We start from the raw sequence: 22,667 nt of genomic DNA on the forward strand, positions 1-22,667 counted from the left end.
CTGAGTCTTACTGGTGACTTAGTGGAGACAAGCGTCAGGGGGCTTTCGGCAACAACGACGCTGTGTTAGGAGAAAGCCACAGCCTCGGAAGGACAGCACTCACCCAGTGTGACCACGGACACCATCTCCAGACAGTGCAAATTCAACATTAACGAAGACACTACTGCTTAGGGGTAGGCAAACTACTTGGATCAGTTGCCTTTAACCTGTAATTTCTGTAACAGTAACTAAACACTTTATTTTTAGCTAAACATAAATATCTTTCTTTTTTTGGTTTTTTGAGATAGGGTCTTGCTGAATTCACTCTGTAACACAAATTGGTCTCAGGCTCACAGCCACCCTCCTGCCTCAGCCTCCCAGTGCTGGATCACAGGTGTGCACCTCCACAGCCAGCATAAACACTCTTTATACGAGGGAAAAAACGTTACATGCAAACTGCTAGATCACATTTGTATCTGAAGGACACACAATGATTACATCGTTTTGATAGGCTTCCAGGACAGCAATCAAGTGATGTGACCTTACACAGTCCCTGTTAGATCCGCAAGTGTACCCTGAGATACCTCATTATACATGTAGTACATGGATCCCACTTACTGGAAGTTAGTATTTGGTAGTATATATGATTATTCATTATTTTGATGTGCTGGAGTATTATGACACTACTTTATATATCGCTTTAAGAAAGTACTATACAGAATTTCATTGTCACTTCTGATCTCACATAGAGGGAACAAAGACATAGCCAAGGGGAGCCCAGTAATAACTTTCTAAAAGTCTGGTTTGAGAAACCACAGAAACACTCTTAACGGATAAAACATGATTTAGATTCCAATGTATTTTGTCTTACAAAAAACACCGAAGAAGAAAATTCTCCAGTTTACCATTTTAAAAAGTACTTTATACAATGTCAACAATCTCTTATCTAGGCCTCGGACAGCATAATACAAAGTTCACTTGGGAACTGATGGTCCTTAAAAGGAGCACAAAGTTTATTCAAATGTTTTAAATATAACCAAGGAGTTACATAGGAATACAGTGAAATCACTTTAAAGTGACAGTGCAATACAATAAAGCGGGAGCTTTTAGGACTAAACAAGAGAATCACACGAAGAATCTGGAAATATTTCTTGAAGAACAGAAGACACAAGGCCAGGTGCACTGGCCCAGAGGGTGAGGCAAGAGGATCACCTGAGTCCAGGAGTTTGGGGACTACCTGGTGACAGACCAGGACCCAGCTCAAAAAAGAAAAAAAACGAGACGGAAGATACAAATTTACACATCTCCCTTTCTTCCGAGTTTCTAATCTCAGTGCTTCAGCCCTCCCTTCCATGCGTTTCTGGTAGGTGCTGTCAGGACTCACTGCCCCGGCATCTCACAGCCTCCGCTCCGGAGCACCAGCCCGATCCTCACTTTCTGTCCCTGAGGAGGTCCTCCCGTCCAACCCAGACTGCACGAGAAACCCGGCTGTTACAGTCCAAACAGCTACGCCTTCCCTTGGGTTCATTTTATTTATCTATGTCACACTTTGTGGGTGGCGAGCACAGAGGTGCAGATGTCAGCTGACTCCTGTATCATAAGCCAGAGAGAGAAACATAATCACCCATCTGTACACACAAGCAGGGGACGAGGAAAACATTTTAAGTGATCACAGCAAACAATAAGGTCCTGACCCCTGAAGATGAAGATAAGACACTCCGGTAAGCACGGTTCGATACCCACTGTAACAGGGACACAGCAGGCATGGGAATCGATGGCGGAAGCCAGGACATGCAGCTCCCCTCCACCTGCAGCCAGTGGACACTTTGGCTAGTGCTCTGGGAGGACCTCAAACCCGGCTATTTATCCTAGTGAGCCCTGGCACAGACAGTACGGACTCAGGATCTGCCCACAGGCCAAGAGAAAAAAGCAGCTCGGTTCGCATGTGCTTCACGATGTGCATGTGTGTTTGAGCCCTCTTGAATTTTCCTCTCTTTCCAGGGGGCACGCCTGACGGCCGGCTTTGGGATACGGTGCTTTGTCCTCCTGCACTGACAAGTCTGGTCCCTGTGGAATCTGCCAAGGACTGTCAGGACTGGCCAGGTGGGGCTAATGGCCAGCACTGCACCGATCAGACCCACTATGTGAATGTGGCCTGGAAGAGGGAGGCCAAACTGCATTGCAAATATAAAATAAGATACTTTAATGTTCTCAACAGCATTTATAAAAGAATACACAAGTAATGAATAGGTCATCTTATAATGCTAGTTAAAACAATGAAAGGCTGTAACATCAGTTGGTTTATCAATACCTTGGAGTTCAAATTAATTTATACAAATATTTTCAATTACACTGCAATAAATACACTGAAGAGTATTAAACAAAGAGAGAGCGGTTTCCATCTTCCAATATACAAAGGTGTTTGTACCAACACCTTTCATTAACAATGGACTGGAACGAATCAGTATACTAGTCAACAAGGAGTTTTGGTAAAAATGCACTCATTTTCTAATAAATAAATCTAGATCGGTGTAAGACAAAAGTAACAAAAAGTCCTAGATTCACAAAAAACAAGTCAAAAAAAAGGGTGAGGACAGGGTCGGCCCTCCCTTGGCAGGCAGCAGGTAACTGTGCCCCCCGGGGCCTCCCACTTGGCGCTGGAGGCTGGCAGTTAAGTTTCTCTAGTATCCTCAGGGTTACTTTTTGCATGAGATAGGAAAAAAACCCCAAAATCAAAACTGTAGATCGGTTCAGGCTATTAGTGCTGCCAAGCTTTTTGGTGCCCTAGCAACTCAAACTGAAATCAAGGCCTGCACCAGCTTCCAAGGATGCAGCCAACTGGCGCTCCAGCAAAAACAGGTTTTCTGCTTCTGCAAATACCCAAGGAAGTGAAAATCAGCACTGAGCATACAAGCAAGACGTAACCTAAGCAGCACCAGTAGAACTGACTTCCAGGAGGAGCAAGTCTCGGTGTCAGACGCACACACCAAGTTCTATTTCTGCTCCGGAAAAATCTGCTACCCGAGGCTACTATTTTCAGGCAGAGGAAAAGGAAAACTCAACACATTTCATTTGGATTCATCCCAATAAACAGACTTCAAGGTTTGGGCGCTACAGAAACGTTTTTCCAGAGCAGTATGGTTTCCAGTTAAGCTCTCTTTCTCCCCACACCAGATCTAACAGCATAACTGAAAGTTCTTCAGCTGTTCAGAAAGCTGTACCCGGTCATAGTCCTACGGTAGCCTTTGAGTAAGTCTCTGGCTGTCATTAAAATTCAGAGTGGGTCTTATCGAGATCCTGGCCACCTGAGACCACTGCGGAGGCCGTGCTGCTGGGTGCTCGGTCACATGCAGTCCACCACGGTGCTGGACCCATGGCCCACATCCCGAATCTGGCTTGTCAGACAGGCACACACGGCCACACCGGCGCCAGCTCTGCAGTGAGACACAGAGCCCACGAGCTCCCACCTGGAAGACAGAGGACAGAGAGCGTCTATGCACAGCCAAGCATCATGTCCTCCCTATGAGTACCAACCACAGCTGGAGGCCCTCAGTGGGACTGCATAGGCTTCCAGAGGGAGACACACCAACTTCCGGGGTCTCTATCAGCACGAGGACTGCAAAGCAGTATCCCTGCCATCTGGGGTTCTGCTCCCCATGTCTCAGTTACCTGTAGTCGGCTCTAACGCCAAAATATGAAATGGAAAATCCCAGAAACAAACGATTTGGAAGCTTTAACTTGTATGCTGCTCTGGGTAGGGTGATGAAATCTCACATGTCCCCTGTGTCCTGCCCATCTGGCCAGTATACCCACACTGGGGGCATTGCTACCTCGTGCTCCTTGGTGACCACCTCAGCGACCACACTGGCCAGGGTGCTGTCGCACTGGTGTTCACGCGACCTTTATAGGGTAACATCCCGCAGTGCAGACGGTGATGCCAGTGACCCCACTGTAGAGCAGAGGGGCTGTAAGTGCTCTATTTTATTCCCAGGTGTGCCCAACTGAGGAGTGAAGCGTCTCGAGGAGAGATGAGGATTCAGGTCCCCAGTGAGGCGTCTGAACACAAACACACCCGCGCCCTCTCTGGAGTCTTCTATCACAGGAACCCACCACTGATAAGTGCAGATACCACATGCAAATCACCTGTTGAGCACCGGATCGAAGGCTTCCACTGTGTTCAAGTAGGTGTTGCCATTGTGACCTCCAACTGCGAAGATCTTGCCCATCACCGTGGCAATGCCCACCCCGCCCCTGGGCGTGGTGAGCGAGGCCACATAATCCCACTTGTTGCTTCGAGGGTCGTACCGCTCGACGGAGCTCAGGGGAGAGTTATCATCAAAACCTCCTGCAGAAGGAAAGTCCAGATACAGTGACGCTGCACAGAAACCCCCCTTTAAAACCATTGCAGAGTGGCTCAGAGAAAATTAGAAAGCAAAGGTTCACCCAGAAACCGTCCACAGCTCCCACCACCTGCTCTGAGAACTTTTCCACAACCTAACTTACCATCACTTAATTGCTAGTTTACCTGATACTAGGATTAAAGATCTGACAGTAAATCTCTGTATCTAAGCAGATGCTCTAGAGGAAAAGATAAAAGCAGCCATTCACAGGATTTGCCCTCAGCTCCCAGGAACAAGTAAGACTGATGTTTTCCTTCACGCGTTGTTTTTACACGGTAAGAGGCTTAGGAAGGTCGGTCTCCAGGTCTCCCTCTGACATTGCCCTTGCAGTGTAACCAGAGATGGTGGACCCCAGCTGAAATCCTGCAATGTTCGGCCCAGATCCCATTGCTCCCCTGCACTCTCCTCTCTTGCCTCCTAACAAGGGGGCTAATCCGCTCCCAGGTCCGGACCTGTGCCGCCGTTCCCTCAGGCCCCCTTCCCTGGGCTTCCCAGACACCAGGTGAAGGACGGCTGTCTCTGTGAACAGTTTGCCCTTGAGAGAAAGCACAGTGCTGGTGGGATGACCAGCTTCTTTAAACACAGGGCAGTAAAACAAAGATGTGGAAGTGTCTGATGGGCCTAACTGTATCTAATCAACTGAACTGAAAGAAAGTTTACCAGTTTCTACTGGGACCCTGGTGAGCTGTGACAAGTGTACACCGCAGCATCAGCATCATCTCAGCCACGCTTTCTCTTTAGCCGTGGTTTCCAAGACAGGGTCTTGCTAAATACACAGTTGAGGCCAGGCTTCAACTTGCTACGTAGCCTGGACTGGCCCTGAGAATGTGATCCTCCTGCCTCCAAAAGGTACAAACCGGGTACAAAGCAATGGGACTAAAGCAAGTCCAAACCCATAGGGTAAATATTAAGCCCTGTAGTTTCACGTGTAGTGTTCAATGAAAGCTGTGGCAGATGTGAGCTCTGAAGAGGGGCTCTGCCCCTGGCTGCATGTCCACGGCTTCTCTCTTGGGCTTGCTTTGCTCCCGCCTGGCAGTTTTTATCAGAGGATCCACAATTCCGGCTTCTCTAAACTTCTGGGGTCTCCACTGCACCTCTGGCTTCTCCTTCGCAGTTTCACACACTGCCCTCTCAGGGGCACACCGCCTGGCGCCCAGGCCTTCTTTTGAAATCTGGGTGGAAGCTTTTTTAACCTCAGAGCTCTCACATTCCGCATGCACTACGTGCACATGAATGATGTCAAGGCCTGCTGCCGGCTGGAGCAGAAGCCAGGCATCCTTCTCTCTTGGCTGTAGGAGTCAAGTGCCTGAGCACCCTGAATCTAAATTCAAGGAACAAATTCACCAGGCTGCCACCCATCTGGAGCCCAGTGCGGCAGCTGCTGCCATTCTGGAACATGGTGTAGCCACTGCCACCATCATTCTGGAACCTGGTGCTCTGGGACTTTCTTCTCAGGCAAAGTCTTTTACTTTTGCAATTCTGAGGTTGCAAAGGGTGGAGTTCTGCTGCTTCCTGTGATGCCCACAGGTTTTCTTTTCCACTCTCCTGTTTGTTCTTGGCAATCAAGTTTCCTTATTTTTGCAGTCCACATCTTTGCGGGAGCTTCCCTTGTGGTGAAATTCACAACATTTTAAATCATCCTACTGCGCTCTGTGCTCTCAATTCATAACATTAATCTGGCTAAAACTCCCCAACCATAGCCATGCCACCATCTCAACATTAGACTGTCTTGAAATTTCTTCTGCCAGTTTAATCAGTCCACTGCTCTTAATCTCAGCCTCAGGCAGTGTCTTTGGACAATAGCAAAATGCCGACAAACTTTCTGCTATAACACACATCATCTGGAACCCAGCAACCAATGCAGTCCTTCTTCTCAGCAGAAACCTGAATCTGGTCTTTACTGGCAGGGTTTCTATCAGCCTTGTGGTCGGTCTCCTGAGCTCTGACCAGAATCTCCCATACAGAACAGCCTACAGAACAGCATTCCAGCTCTGCTCTTTCAGGCAACATCTCTGACCCTTTCCAAACTCTTTCCACGAGCCATTCCCAAAGGTTCTTGAACCACATGGTCAGGTACAGTCACGGCAATGACTCTATTCCTGATACAAAATTCTGTCAGTTACTTTTCTATTGCTGCTGAGACAAAATACCCAATGCCCAAAGCTAAGAAAGAAAGGAAAGGCTTATTTAGCTTACAGTTTGTGGAAGTTTCAGTCTATAATCTGCTGGGTCCAATACAGGGTGGTTCATGGCAGAAGGCAACAGTTCATGGTGATGAAAAACAGCAAAAGCAACCATAGCAAAAGGGGTGGAAAGGCAGCGAGTCTCTTTTCCTCCCTTGTATTATATGCAAGCTACCAGGGCAGTCGAGCTCTCACCCATAATCCCAGGATTGGATCATGAATCAATCACAAACTCTAAGAGCCCATGACCATATGAGGCTTTGGGAGACATCTAGATACGAACCATAACATGAAGTGTCCCTTGGGTTCTGTGTCTGGTGTCTGGTCCTTTCCTCTGTGCACAGCTCCCATTGTCTGCTTCCTCACTGCTTTGCTCCACCAGGTCCTTTCACCAAATTCCCTCGTAGCCACTGACCAGGTACTGAATCCCCTCAAACCAGGAAGCAAACTAAACCTTTTTTCCTCTAAATTGCAGGTGTCAGATACTCTGTCTCAGCAATAATAAAGCCAACACTCTTCAACGTAATTTTCTTTGAAATGAGCAAGTTTTAGACCTTTAAAGAGCTATTTTAGCAAAGCACGTTTAGTTTTCCTTAAATACATTTCATTTAAATGCAATTCCATTTTAGATGTATTTGCTATTCTTAGAAAAACACAGGGGCAGCAATTCTGAATGTAAACTTTGAGAATGCAAAGTACCAGTTGGGCACAGTGCACACCTGTGATCCCAGCCGCTCACAGGAGGCTGATGAAGAGGACTGAATATTTTAAGCCAGCCTGGGAACCTTAGCAAGAGCCCATCTTAAAGTTTTTAAAAAGGCTACAAGTACAGGTCAGTGAAGCCTGGGTTTACTCTGTAGTACTGACAAAAGAAAACAGAAGAAAGAAGGTTTCACAAGCCTATCTCAGGACTGAACCCACTAAAGGTCACTACAGGTTAAGTGTAACACACTAACGTAATTTTTGGAGGTATGCTGTTTCATAACACTTGCCAGCCCGGATCCTGACACAGCAAACTAATCCCCGTCCACTCACCGACAACATACAGGCAGCCGTGGAGCTCACTGACCCCATTGCCTGCTCGCCGCTGACCCATTTCTTTGACTTCTATCCACTTGTCGAGATGGGGATCGTACCTCTCCACACTAGACAGAGAGGCCACTCCATCATTGCCCCCGACTGCATAAACATGGCTCTAACCGGAGAAAACAAACACGGAGTGTTAGGGTTTGAGTTGCTTCATACACGGGGCCAGTGATCTGCCTGCTTAGTGCAGTGGCTGCGTCTCCGGAGTAACACAACACCCAGGGTGCAGTGGACCACGCCCAACAGTGGACACGGCAGGTCGCCTGGCACTCACCACCAGGGCGACGGAGCCAACGCCCCCGCGGGGTGTGTTCATCGGGGCGACCGCGCTCCACTGGTCGGACCCAATGTCATATCTCTCCACGTCACTGAAGCAGGTGTTGTCGTCGAGCCCTCCAATGGCATATATAGGGCCTCCTAAGGAGGCCAAGGCGATCCCTCGCCTGCAAAGGCAGTGAGACACATGTTAGCATTGGGGTGCATTTCCAGGAGCAAGCACCGAAGAAAAGCCATCCATTGTGTTAACCTGCAGAAGGTGAAGCATTCGAATTATTCTTAGATTCACCGAGGTGTCTGAACACAGACTCGAGGGATGCCACACTGTGGAACTCCAAGTGAACAGAATTCCTTAAAGTTGCACAGTGCGCAGCCTTCACTGGCTACTTTCAGTTGAGATCAAACAATGAAGTAAAAATCCAACAAAGTAGCATGAAGAAATCTAAAATAATAAGCTGCAAATTTCGAGGTTAATGAGTTGACAAAGGGGAGATCACTTGAGGCCTAATCTGGTCCTCTACAAGCCCTTTGCAAGCAGAGAGCGCCCATCAGCTTGCAGTTGGGAGCACAAAACATAAGTGGCTTCAGCACGCTCGTGCCTGTCTGCAGAGGGCGGGCCAAGTGCACAAAAGACCTGGCGGTGCCCTCCCTGTAGCCCTGCACCACGAGGGGCTGGATTCCAAGTGAACCACCTGGAAGCAGCTCCATCCTCAGGACCTCCGGGCAGGGGCCCAGCACATCCAGTATGCAGAGGATCTCTGAACACAGATACCGATCCCCTTCTAATTAGAACATAGCCTGGACTACACAGTGAGACCCTTCTAGTAAATAAACAAATAAGGAATTAAGCCAACCAATACCAAATGTTGACAGGGCTGTGTGGCAAAAGGAGCCCTCCTCATTGGTGGGAGTATAGATTGGCGCAACCACTGTGGCAATCAGTGTGGACATTCCTCAAAAAAATAACATTGGAGGTCTCATCTGAGCCAGCTAAAAGCATCATATCACAGTGATATATGTGCACCCATGTTTGTAGCAGCACAGTTCATAACAGCCAGATCTTGGGAACAACTCAAATGCACATCAACCAATGAATAAATAAAAAAAGCTGTGTTTAAAAAAGTAATTTTTTTACAATGGACTACTATTCAGCCATAAAGAAGGATAAACATGAGACATTTATAGGTAAATGATACACCTTGAGGCCATGCTCTTACATAAATAAGACACACATAGGGCCTGGGGGTTTAGCTCAGCAGCATAAGCGCCTGCCTTGCAAGCAGGCAGTCGTGAATTCAATCCCCGGTACTGATAAAAAGGAAAAAGACAAAAAAAAAAAAAAAAAAAAAAAAAAGACACACATATGTAAATATTTCACTGTCTGGTATGAGACACTAAAAGTATAAAAACTAACATTTGTAAAAGAAATGGTGATATAAAACCATTCAAAACGTAAAGGAAAGGGGGGAAGGAAGGAAAAAAAATGAGAAAAAGGTAAATGTAAACACAGCTTTGTAAATTAGGAGGAGCAGAGGGGTTGACGGGAGGGGAGGGGAATGGGAAAAAGAGAAGTCAGAGCTATCACAGACAGGTCCCGTCCCCCAGGATGGATGTTATCACCGTGTGCATCTACACTGTACTAATAAACTTCAAAAAAAGACAATTTGGAGGAAAACAAATTATAAGCAAACAATGTGGCCAAATAATTGTAGCTGTATTATTTTTATACTATTATATACAAATTGTATTTAAAAGATGAAAAAAATTCAACCACTATTTTGCTAGGGAAGTTGCATTCAGTCACTGAATAATAAAAAGGTAAGAGTATAAAGATTAAAAATGTACTTTGAGACTTCCTCCCTCCTTCCTTTAATCTATTAAAAGTGAAAGTCTTTTGTATAAAGCAAGCCCTATTAAAGTATTATAATGTCATTTGTAGATACTGAGAGGCAATGGTATTTTTAGGGCTAACTTTCCCCCCAAGCGTCTTTCACATGAGGAGAAAACAAGAAGCCAGCAAGCAGTCTTTCTAGCAAAGCGCTCTTTTTAATTTCTATCTGATCTTTCACACTTTAATATAAAAACAAAATCCAGTAAAGAAACAAAGCAAAACAAAAAACCACTCTGTTAATCAAGAACAGAAAATCAGCAGGCAGGGCCAGGGGTTTAGTTCAGCAGTATAAGTGCCTGCTTGGAAAACATGAGTTCGATCCCCAGTACCAAAAACAAAACAAAATAAAACAAAGAATTGTTATTTCCTTTGCTGGGGATTTAGCTCAGCAGCATAAGTATCTGTCTGGCAAGTGCAAGGTTGTGGGTTCAATCAAAGGTACAAAAGAAAGAAAGAAAGAAAGAAACAGAGAGAGAGAGAGAGAGAGAGAGAGAGAGAGAGAGAGAGAGAGAGAGAGAAAGAAAGAAAGAAAGAAAGAAAGAAAGAAAGAAAGAAAAAAATCAGTAGGCAACGTACCCTGAGGCAGCTGTTAAAACTGCTTTCTGTGTGGGGATAATTACTGGGGATCAAACTAAAGGCATCCCACCACTGAGCTACAACCCAGTCCTAAAAACTGCTCATTTGAATGACAAATCACTTTTAACTTCTGCAGAATGGTGCTTAAGTTTGCAAATCTTACAAGCTGCCATGCTGGGGCTTAGGGTTTGTCAGTTTTGGTTTTATTTTAGCAGAGCTGGGGCTGTCTGTCTACTCTGGTACTTCAATTATTGTTCTCAGCCTTTTGAATCTTTGCTGTCTCTGCTGAATTTTAGATTTGAAAAGGGAAAGTAAGAGATAATTTATCTATTATTACCTAAAGTAATAGGTAATTTTCTCCCATCTAGGAGAAAATGCGTATGTGATGTTTCTAACACACAATTCTAGGCAGTAGGTGGAATTACAATATATTTCAATGCTATTTATTAGTGGTCTTGAAATAAACATTTACTCCTGCTGACTAACACAACACACACCCCTTAAAGTGCCAGTTACTCCTTCAAGTCCTCTTGTTTGGGTCCAAAGCCCGCAGCGATCTGTGTAAGATGTGGCTTTCAGCTCTTCTGCTAACCTGGTCTTCCATGCACTGCACTCACCACTCTCAGGTTTGCACTATTCAGTGTTTGTGCATCCCTCGTACAACTTATTTGCACTTAAAAACATGTATGACTGTTCTAGCAGATTAAATGCATGGTAAAATATCTGCTCAAAACAAATCATCTAAAATGTAGAGTCCAATCTTTGGTTCCCACACCCAGATCTCATGCTAACCCGTCCTACCGGGGACCACGGCAGCAGACGTGGAAAGATGGGCAGAAAGACGACTATGGCCACAGCCCCTCCCTGTTAGCAGCTCAGCTGCTCTTCTCCACGGGAAACACGGCAAACCTGGCTTCTCACCACACCATGCTGTATAATCGATTTCTGAAGAAATCTAAAAGTAGGTTTTAACATACTTCTCTAACTTTGACTAACCCTTCTTAGGGTCTGCCTGTTGTGTGTTTGGCCTAGTTTTTCACTGCTGTTTGATGGAATCCTAGCCAAGTCCTCTGCTTCTGAGCTATGCCTCCTTCAGTCTGCTTCTGAATCCCGATTTGGTTCATGTTATTACTTCCACCTTTAAATCTGACATCCTATCATTAATAAAAATTGTGGACAGGTTAGAGTACCAACTCACGTAACTAAAAATCTTCTCCCCTTTTGATTGATCTAGTTATCAACACACATTTCAATTTACTATATATAATTTGAGATATTAATGTTGATGCCAAGGTCATTCAAAAAACAGAACTAGTGAGACATTTTCATAACATGATAAAACATATGTGCCTTCGTCCGAAAGTTAGTGTCATATTTAACAGAGAAACTGTAAGAACATTGCACTAAGACTGGAAACAAGTGAACACCTACTGCTTCTTCAATGAGTTCACACTGTTCCCAGCTAATGTGATTAGACAAGAGAGCAAGCAGAGCAGAGGGACGTGTCGGAGGCGGCAGAGCCAGGGACTGTCTGTGGAGTCCTCAGCAATGTTACTGCACCAGCGCTAAGGTTAGCCATCATGCAGGGGCTGCAGGAGAGGTCCACACACAGGAAGCTGGCCAGGTAGAGGCCTCGTGCGGTCTGCCCTCTGCCCCACGTGGGCTCTTGAGGCCAGCAAAGGCTTTGCAGCGTCCTCTGCAGCACCCTGACCTCTGTCCCTGCTGCCAGATGCCAGCCGCAACTTGTCCACCCTCAAGCTGTGACAGTCAAAGACTGTCTAGACCCTACCCACATTAGAGGGCAAAATCACCCTCACCTGAAAACCACGGGGACCAAGGAATGCAACTATTTCAGTGACCCTTTTTAAACCGTCCTTTTAGAATTATCCCAAACAAGAAGTGAAAAACAAAAAAAGCAACGCTGAAGTGGAAGTGGAAGCTGCAGTGACCACTATGTGATTCCATTCCTAAAAAACATAAAAAGTTGTAGCAAACCTGCACTCGGACACTTTACCAAGTGCTGGAGAAGGTAACGTTCCTAACGCTAGCACAGTTTCCAAGGGAGGCCTTTAGATTTCTAGCGCCCCGCCCGGGGTCAGCTCAGAAGCTGCCCGCGCAGCCTACCTTTTCGTGTTCATCGAGGCCTTCATCATCCACTTGTTGGTGAGGGGATCAAACATCTCCATGCTGCCCAGGTGCTCACTGCCGTCATGTCCTCCCACTGCGTACACCTTACCTGCAAACCGACAGCACCTTAGCTGCACCGCAGCTGTGCCCACATCGCTCGCCCAGAAAGCACGAGACTAGCACGCCGGAAAGGCCCTCCAAGACTGCCACTCTGTGCCAGGCACAAACTGTGCTGCTCTGCCAGTCACTCGAGAAGCAGTGCAAGCGTTCACTCGTCGCCACCCGAGGATTCTACAGACTCGGAAGCACTTTACAGTTTCCTGAATTTCTCAGGAAATAAGTCTCAGAGTGCAAATATGTAAAAAGGGCGCCGTAACCACATGATGTGACCCACCTTCCACAGAGATTACACCCACATGTCGCCGCCTGCTGTTCATTTCTGGTCCAAAAAACCAGCTGTTCTTGTTGACGGAGTAGCACTCGATACTGCGGAAGGGGTCCCCGGAGCCACCTCGACCCCCTACACAGAACAGCACGCCTAGAGAGAGCCACAAGATCCAAATCAGAATCAAGCTTTAGTGCTCGCTTCGGCAGCACATATACTAAAATTGGAACGATATAGAGAAGATTAGCATGGCCCCTGCGCAAGGATGACACGCAAATTCGTGAAGCATTCCATATTTTTTATGGAAATATTTGAAGCTACAGTATATGAAGTTTTATCCAAATATTTCAAGGAAAAAGACAGACACTATGGTAACTACTATTAAGTCGGGTTATTTGGTGGTGAAGTACTAGGTTGCTGAAACAGTCATGCTTTGACCTCTATTGTTATATTGTTATGTCCTGTTTTATCTCAATCTCCCCCTTATTTTTTAAAAAAATTATTTAGTTATTTCTTATGTTTGTTTTAATTAAGGGGAAAAATTAAAAAAATTAGGATATATAATAGTAACTCTTTTTGATTTCCTATTAACTTGTTTTGAAGTCCTGTAATACTCCCACGATCTTGTTTTGACTGATTAGACTCTGTTCCATTCTGTATGATAGTATCAAGTTTGAGGGTATAGGCAACTACTTTGAAGGCAATAAGATTCACTAAGATGCCCATTCTGGTTTGACTATTGTCTCCTTTGGAAGTCCTGTAATGTTTGCAATGCCTAAGTTTTATTGGTCTTGTTCTCTACTGTTTTGTCCAACTTTATCTAATGAGATAGACAATTCTTTTTAAGGAAACAAGAGACAACGTTGATAACCATTGTTGATAACCTTGTACTCTGTTCTACACCATGTGCTATCTCTATCCTTGGTTTTGACTGACAGCTTTGTTTTGCCATATTTGACTGTATTCTCTCCCCCCCCAAAAAGTAATAAGAACTAAGGAGCAATAAAATCCAAAATGTGTAAATTTTGTTGTAAAAAAGAGAGGGGAAAAAAAAAAGAGCTCTAACAGATATAACAGCAAGTGTATTTAGGGGTGTTAAATAGCTGACTATATTAATGTTTTTGGATCACTGAACACAGCTGTTTGCAGTCTCTCTGTTTGAATGTCCACTTTGTATTCTTTGATACTGTGATTTGAGCAACTATTTTCAAGATGATAATATGTAATCTATTAACAGGTGATTTCTTACTGTTATGTTTTTTTTTTTTTGTAGTTCTGTATTACGTGTACCCTTACACTGCTTTGTTTTGTTTTGTGTTTTTCTCTTTTTCCTCTTAAATAAAATTAAAAAAAAAAATCAAGTTTCACTTTTTTAAATTCATGTGCAAAGGATTGAGGAAGTCTGGTTTTTTTTTAAAAATCTTTTTGAGACAGGGTCTCACAGTGTAGCCCAGGCTGGCCTTGAATTCACAGTGATCCTTCTGCCTCAGCCTCTTGAGTGCTGAGATTACAGGTGTGTGTCACACAACCAGATAAGAAGGCTGAATTTTGAGTAATGGTTTAAGAAAAAAAAAGTTACAGGACATTTGACATGGTGTTACTAAAATCTAACCCAGCTGCCCTTACGAGGTCTATCAGCTTTCTTACATCCCACCACAGAAGATTTATACACTCACCCGCTCTGTAGAACTGCTCTTGCTCAGGTCCTAACAAAACCTTCAACTAATGGAACTCAGGGCTTTCGCACTGAGCTATACTGCCAGCCCTGTTTATTTTGAGACTGACCTTTTTGGGTTTTTTGTTTTCAATTTGGTTTGGTTTAGTTTTCTGAGATAGGGTTTCATGGAGAACAGCAGGGCCTCAACACTCGCATGGATACTCTTGATTCAGCCTCCGAGGGCTGGGACTACAGGAGGATCCTGTCCTCACTGAACCCAGACGTAACGCTGATCACCCTGTAGTTTTAGAAAATCTTTACTTTCTTGATGTCTACAGTATCAAACTCTTCTTGGGGCTACAGATAGTTCTTCTGGTTTCTCTGTCCCATTCTTGGCCCATTCTGCACAGGATTCATTAAGCTAAAACCACAGGTAAAGGTCATCCCTTTGTTTTGTGTTTTTTTGTTTTTGGATCTAACTCACCATCCTGAGCTTGCCAGGCAGGTGCTTATGCCGCTAAGCTAAATCCCCATCCCCATTCCTATCCATATTTCCATTTGCAAGCTACTTGACCTGGCAGGCACCTCCCTCAAGGTCCCTCTCTGCTCTCTGCTCAGCCTCCAAGATGCCAGGTCCCTGGAGGTGCTACGCTGCTCTCTCCCACTGCATCTTCTCAGTCCTGGGCCACCCGTCACCCAAGCAAAGCACCGCACACCCTCCCACTCCCACTCGGAAGTCACTGCTGTCCGCTGAGTAACATAATTAAAGACTCTCAACAACTTGCCATTACCTTCACTAAAAATTCTGGAGAATGTCACTGAATTGTACATGACAATCATTACAATGTAACTTTTATGCTACATGTTTCTACCACAATTTAAAGGAAAAAATCCAACTTTTCATCTGAAGCTTTCAGAATCACCTGTAGGACCTAAGAGACATAGCTGGGCCTGATTCAAAATCAACACTGAGGTTAACTTTGTAAAATCTTTTCTGACCTTTCCAAAGTAAAAACAACCACTCTTTACTCTGTGCACCCCTTGCTGGATACAATGCCCTGATGACAGTGTAGCAAGGCACCTGCAACGCTTTATTCAAATGCCTGTTTTCTTAGACAAGATGGCAAGGTTGGTCACATTCTGTTTGTGTCTGCATTTTCAGTGCCTCAGCCAGATGTTTAGTGTTTGCTGAGCCACTGAGCAAATGAATGACAGTACCTACCCAATCTTTTTCAACTAATCCAGTATTTTAGGTCAGAGTGTAACAAGGAAGGGCTAGGATAATCAGTTAAATACAAAGAAAACAGCCACACGCTGAGTTAAGAGCTAATTCAAAACAAAGAACTAGTTGAGCTTAGAAGAATGAAAGTAAAAACAAGAAGGATCTGAGTTAAAGAGAGGAGATAAGATCTTTCCTCCCAAGAAGGCAGCATACTAAATCAGCTGAGGGCGGCTCCCTAACCTCCCAGCTGGACTTGGAGAAACAGAAATCCCAAGGAACCGGTTTCCTTTCTTTTGGACTTGGCTTTCTAGCTAAATAATTTTTTAGTCCCTAAATTGAGTCACTTGTTTCAAACAACTCTGCTTTTATATACAAGCCCAAAACAAGGAGGCCACGTTGGTAACTCCACTTCCAGAATCCCCTCAGGTTAGGCAGGCAGCAACAGCGTTAGGTCTCATCTCCAAGAATCGCTTTCCTAGCTTCTTCTTTCTGCCTGTGATTTCTCCTCCATGGAGGAAGACAAAGAGCAAAGGGTAGTGTAACTGTGCACTATCTGTTTCAGGAACAATTTACATTTAGAAAGGATTTTAAAGATGATGTAGTATAATTGTTTTTATCAAACTAAGGCCTTGAAAATTTCAGAAATTTGTTTTGAATTACAGGTATTACACAGACAACCTTGAAATACATCAAGGATCCCCCAGGAGAACTGACTGAAATGAGGCGTTGGTTACCAGCCGTGTGCTTCCTCGGGGTAGTCCGGATGGAGTACTCGAAGTCAGGGACGGCTCGGTTACTGAGGTGAAGGTGGTAATTCCTTGCTTCATCCAATAAATCTCTGCATTTCAGATTTTGCTTGACAATCTGTTCTTTTGCCACTACACCCATAAGAAAATCAACTGGCAACAATGGCAGGCGAACCTAAGATTAGGAACAGGAGCAGTATAAACCATAACAGTAACAGATTAGTCTGCTCCTCATTATCACCGCAGCAGTTCTTATAAAAAGTCCTCCAGGAGAGGTGGAGACGGGTGCACTGCACTCCACACCCAACACTCACTGCAAAATCAAACAAAAACGTTGCTCTGTACGCTTTGGAGACCTCAGTTTAACTGTACTCACACTCTGAATAGTTACCTCTCCATCTAGAAATATTTAATGTGAGACAGTAACTATAAGCAAGTTTGTTTTTTGAATTTTCAAAATTTTATATTGCTACCGAGACATTAAAAACGCGTAATTATCAAGTTCTAAGTTTTAACAAAGCATTTAATTTTTTTAAAAAACAAGTAAATAATAATCGTCTTTTCTAAGTAGCATCGTTTTCTCAGAATAAATCAAGGGAGGGAAGGGAATGGGGAGGGACAGAGCAGAGAAGGGAAGTAGAGGAAAAGAAACTAAAGGGAAAGAGAGACACAGACTTGAAAGGCTTCTCTGTTAGCTCCCTGTTCAAATCACTAATAATTAAAAATAATAAAAAATACATTTCTGAGGCTAAACAAAGCCCACTGACAGGGAATAACAGTATCTCAGAAAGTGAAGCCTGATGTCTTATGGATCTTTCCAGAATAAGTCTATACCCATTATAACTATATTTTCATGCACAAGATAATTCATTAAATTTATAAACTTCATTATAAATGTTATAAATTACATCACTTTGGATTATTCTCTCAGAACCATTTTCGTTAGCATAAAAATAATATCCATTCCTACACTCTCAAGGGACTGCTTTAGATCTCCAGGTTACAGCTCACTTGGCTGTGACAAATCCAGTCAATGGCACAGGAGGTGAACGGGCATGAGCTGTGTGGAGTCCTTCATCACACACCGCTTCCCCTCCCCATCAATAACCCGTACTTCCCACAGGGCCAGAGCAAGCCACTGCCCCGCCTGCCTCCCACAGCCTACCTGTGCCAGTGTTTCGTCCAGCCACTTGGGGTGGTGCTGTGGGTTGGCGAGCAGCCACTTGATGGCCGCGCTGTAGACCTGCTTTTCATTCTCAATGTGCAGGTCACTGGAGGACAGCAGCTTGTGCAGGTGCTGGGGCGACACACTCACGAAGTCCTCGCACTCCACGACCTCGGTGAAGTGCTCACAGGCATACTGGTCCGCCATGTCCATGAGGTCCATCCGGTTGTGGCTTTCGGCGAAGGCCCGCACTGCCAGGCAGTTGGAGGGGTGGAAATGCAGCTTCATGTACTCACAGCAAGCCCGGGCCACCAGTTCAACCTGCAGGATGCAGGCCGCGTACAAGAGAGGCTGGACATTGTCCACTGTCAGGGTGAGCCGTGAAGAGTACACAAACCTCACCAGGTCCTCTATGGCATCACCATCGAAGTCTCTAATCTCGATCAGCGTTTGCTTGGCTTCTGCCATTTCAGAGAGGAACATGGCCCTGAAGTAGGGAATGACACAAGCCAGAGCCAGCTTGTGACAGGAGATGAGCTTTGACCCAACCTGTGCAAAACAAGCCGAGAACTGTATTTCAGTAACACAAGAGTGGCTTCAGATCAGCAGAGAGCTTACACTGCAGACAAATAGTCCAGAGCATTGTTTTAATAGTGCAATCCTTTAAAAAAGTAATAATGCAATCCTCTGGTCACTTACTTTTAATCTGGGCCAGTTTCTTCAACTCTGGTGACTTTCTTCTTCCAATTAGCCACCTGCCTGTATCTCTAATGTTTCCACAATGAACTATGTTATTCCACTCTACCTCACTTCTCAGGAGCCTGTTGTGAATTAATGCAAACAATGGCCCCATCACTTGGTATTTGTTACACGCCAGACATTTTTTTTTTTTTTGGCCTTTTACTTTTTATCGGTACCGGGAATCGAACTCACGACGGCCTGCTTGCAAGGCAGGCGCTTATGCCGCTGAGCTAAATCCCCAGCCCCGACGCCAGGCATTTTAAAGTGTTTTCCATATACTCACTCACTTGGCCCAGCACTCTGTGAGCAGGTGCTACATACTACGATTCACAATTTCCCATCAGAAAATGGAAACAAGGTAAATAATATTCAGCTGTATTTACCAAGAGCCCAGCTGAGGCTTTTCAGTCTGTTTAAAGTTTTTGAGATGATATATTTCACATAAAAGCTGTAAAAATAAAACACCGAGCCCTCACACCATAACTGTGGAATCATTAGATTGTGTCTAACAGTTGCCACTGCAAACAACACAGCAGTGAACTTCTGGTGACTGAATCTTATTCCAGTCTTTACTTTCCACAGACAAACTCTCATAAATAAAAATTCTGCCATAAAGAATAGGGTCAACATGGCCATGAGGTCCAAGCTGGCCATTTCTGAACTACTTTCTGCATTTGTGCCATACACAAGCACAAGGTGTTAAGAAACAGTTGCCAATTTGATTAATAAAAATATCATTTTACTGCATAGCTTTAAGATTAAATCATTAGTATATTCTGAGTGGGTATATTTCTTTTATGTACTATGTATTATTTCTTGGTTATTTGTAAAGATGTATACATTAAGAGTATTAGGCATTTGTCATGTATATGTCAAGCTCATTTCCTCTTTATACTTGTAAATATTCTCTTCCTATTGATTTTTACATAATCAAATCAGTCTTATTTATGATCACTTCCTTAGGTATCACGTCACTATTTGAAATGGGAATGTTAGTATTACGTATTATTTCATGTATTTCTGTTGGGCGCAGGCGCTCAACATACCATACCCCAGCCGGGACTAAGGACCACGCCAGCTTCCGCAATGCGCTACGTTCCTCTTTAAATTAGCCAACCCGTGCGCACCCCGCGCTCACTCTGTACTCTGTGGCAACTCCTGATTGGCCACAGCTGGATATAATAGCCAGAGCCTACATACCATTCCCGCCCTGCTTCCTTGTGGCAGCCTGTGATTGGTCACGGCCAAATATATAAACCAGAGCCCGCGTAAATAAACTAGCAGTTAACTGTCGCCCACAAAAGCGTCTCCTGTCTCCTGTTTCATTGGAGCTGCGCCGGTCATATTTCTATTACTTTTATGCCCCCTGTCCCTTCTTCTTGGGGCTAAGGACTGAAGCCAAGGTCCCCTGAATGTCAGGCATGTGGCCCCAGCTATGTCCCCAGCCTTTCCTTTTTAGCACAATTGCTATCCAGTCTTCTTAGCACACTGTCATAAATCATGAGAAAGAGGTAAGTACAGCACTACTTTAACAACTGTCTAGTTAGGGTTTTATGTAACAAGACTATGACGTGACAACTTTAGAATAAAATCTAAAGAGGCTTGAGAAGTATTTGAACATACAAAAGGTTTTGCTTGTAAATGTCTCTCATCACTTATTTCAGCAAGTATAAGAGGATCACCTCTTTCAATTTAATTTTTAAACAATTCACCAGACAGGAATCAGACTTTATTGAGACCAAGCTGTAACAGACCACAACATAATGCTTCACGTGGTTTCAAATTCATATCATCCCCAAAATGGGATCTGAAGCGTGATACTTAGCAATTTTAAATCAATAAAATGTTCTTTTAAAATTACCCAAACATGCCACCAATGGAATTCATTTTCAAGGAAAATATCAGTTACTCTCATATGACATAAACCTATTTAGTTACATAACTTGCTGAAACTCTGTTACACACTAGCAGTATACAACAGGGCTCTTGCAGTCTCCAGAGAACCACTCTTTTAACACCGACTTCACATCTAAAGTATACAAGTCGATGGCAACTTATTTTCACGTGGACTTGCACAGTACTTTGTCCAACTACAACTCTAATTTCCTGATTCAAATAAACTGAAATGTGGCTATTTTTCAGATACACACACAGCTTCCCATGTATTCTTTTAGAATAAATACCCATCTTCTAGAATATCTGAACTGTGCGCATGAAATATGAACATCCAAACAACTGACTTTTTAACACACCAATTCTTCCTACATGTTACATAATCTCATCACATTCTTTAAAAGTTTATTTATATATGTTTTCGTTGGCATATAAAAATAATTATCAATTACCAAGAACAGTTCATCAGAAAAGAATCAAAAGTCTAAAGATAAAATATACACAACTTTGGCGTTTAAAACTGAGTGAAAAATAGACAAAGTATTATGTATTACTATGTGATCTAAATCGTAAGTACTATATTATATGTGTTCTTGCTATTAATGAATTTTCTGATTTTTTATTAGATCAGTGAACAAGAATAAGATACTAAAGAAAATCATGTCTTAAACTTAAGTAGTACAACATGGAGAATACCAACTTTAATAGAATGATTCTACTTTAAAGAAAAAAAAAAAAAGCTCAAAATACCAACTATGAACCAAAACCTTGAGTACTGTGTCATATCTTGGCCACCATGGATCAAAATACAACACCACTGAGGTTTTTAGGTCAGGCATGTGCTTCGCTTTTACCAGAGGAGCTGTGGGGAGAAGCAGGGAACAGGACAAGCAGAGAAATCTCATAACCAACTGGTGGAGCTCTGTTTGCAAATAGTAAGTGATTGGCTGAATAATCAGGTGAAATGGACTACAGATGACATAAAGAGAATGCAAGTTAACCAGAAAATCTGTCAGTTCTTACAGAATGGACGTGTCTATTCACCCCCTATAAGGCAACTTCCCTCCTCAAGGTGTTTACCGGACCTACACACAGGCTCCACACATTAAATCCAGAAAGCACAGAGAGAGGAAAACACACCAGCACACTCAGCAACGGCTGGGCTGTTGGTGCGCTTGCTTCCACACTTTCTCTGTGGAATCTGAAAAGTAACTGAGGTGCTCCTGAGTGTGTGATCTTTCTTCCACCTTCCACGACCTTCCATATTGCCCCTCTTACTGACGATGGGATATTCTAAGCACGGATCCCACTGACCAGCTGTGTTAGCCATTAGGTTGTTTTTCGATTTTCCATGCTTTAAGTATAAAAAGTACCTTAGGGGGGAGTATCTTTGGCATTTCAGAGTATCTCCTAGAGGTAAGAGCTGAGAAGCAAAATTAATGAGCCAAAAAATAAGTTTTCTACTGCTGGACACATACAAAGCCACTCTGCCTGCCAAAACACTGAACCGACTTATACACCTACTAACAATGATTGGGAATACGCCATCAGAATTTCAAAAGCAATAGACCCATGTTTTAAGTAACCAACATGCTGACAAGGGGACAATCCTAATTGATCTCATTTTACTTCTTATCTAGTACTTTTCAAAAGTGGGGTCACTCTGTGCCTATTTTTTGTTTTTAGTACCAGGGACTGAACTCACAACTGCATAGTCGCAAGGCAGACACTCATGCACTGAGCTAAGCCCCAGCAAGTGAGCTAGTTTTTAGGCACTGGTTGTTTTTAGACTGGTTACTTCATCTAAGTAATAATTCTACAGCCTGACGAAGACTGTTAAAATCACGTGTGAACACAGTAAAAAATTTTAAATCACTGGACAAATAAAAACTAAAGTAATATAGGTTAAAATGTTCCAGCTATCCCACTTAACAGGGATGCAAAGAGTCTAAGAACTATATTGAAATAAAGCTCAGAAATACCACAGTCTGACAAGACATAAACAAAAAACAAACTTTTACCCAAATTTCCTTTCGTAAACCTTTTAAACTGTATTCCAACTGTTCAATTTAATCCCCTATAAATTTGTCTTTTAACTCAATTAGCCATTTTTGAAAATAATCCACTAAGGGGGCTGGAGGTTTAGCTCAGCGGCATAAGCGCCTGCCTTGGAAGCAGGCAGTTGTGAGTTCGATCCCCAGTACTGATAAAAAGGAAAAAGACAAAAAAAAAAAAAAAAGAAAATAATCCATTAACATTAATTGTTTTGGTCAAAAAAGTGTGTTACTGCCCAGGCCTAAACCAGAAGGAGGGCGAGACAGAGGGACCGTTCTGGACTCA

At 43.7% G+C, this 22,667-nt stretch overlaps 1 protein-coding gene and 1 non-coding gene across 3 annotated transcripts in view; one reads left to right on the forward strand and one right to left on the reverse strand.

The window, feature by feature from the left end:
* Positions 1–970: 970 nt before the first annotated feature.
* Klhl8 (kelch like family member 8) overlaps positions 971–22,667 on the reverse strand; it is a 38,619-nt gene continuing 16,922 nt past the window's right edge. For both annotated transcript variants that reach the window (XM_003469379.5, XM_005003449.4), the window contains exons 3-10: positions 17,694–18,242; positions 16,517–16,703; positions 12,913–13,056; positions 12,516–12,627; positions 7,923–8,091; positions 7,598–7,757; positions 4,123–4,324; positions 971–3,446 (exon numbers count right to left, since the gene is read on the reverse strand). In XM_003469379.5, coding sequence (XP_003469427.1) covers positions 3,323–3,446; positions 4,123–4,324; positions 7,598–7,757; positions 7,923–8,091; positions 12,516–12,627; positions 12,913–13,056; positions 16,517–16,703; positions 17,694–18,242 — 1,647 coding nt within the window. In that variant the 3' untranslated portion in view covers positions 971–3,322. The remainder of the gene's footprint in view (positions 3,447–4,122; positions 4,325–7,597; positions 7,758–7,922; positions 8,092–12,515; positions 12,628–12,912; positions 13,057–16,516; positions 16,704–17,693; positions 18,243–22,667) is intronic.
* On the forward strand, positions 13,097–13,203 carry LOC111756716 (U6 spliceosomal RNA). Its single transcript, XR_002791130.1, has one exon. It is a non-coding gene; the product is annotated as a U6 spliceosomal RNA (small nuclear RNA).

This window comes from Cavia porcellus, unplaced genomic scaffold (assembly GCF_034190915.1).
Source record: "Cavia porcellus strain 051 isolate PalLab524CR breed Dunkin Hartley unplaced genomic scaffold, mCavPor4.1 scaffold_5, whole genome shotgun sequence".
NCBI classification, from domain to species: domain Eukaryota; kingdom Metazoa; phylum Chordata; class Mammalia; order Rodentia; family Caviidae; genus Cavia; species Cavia porcellus.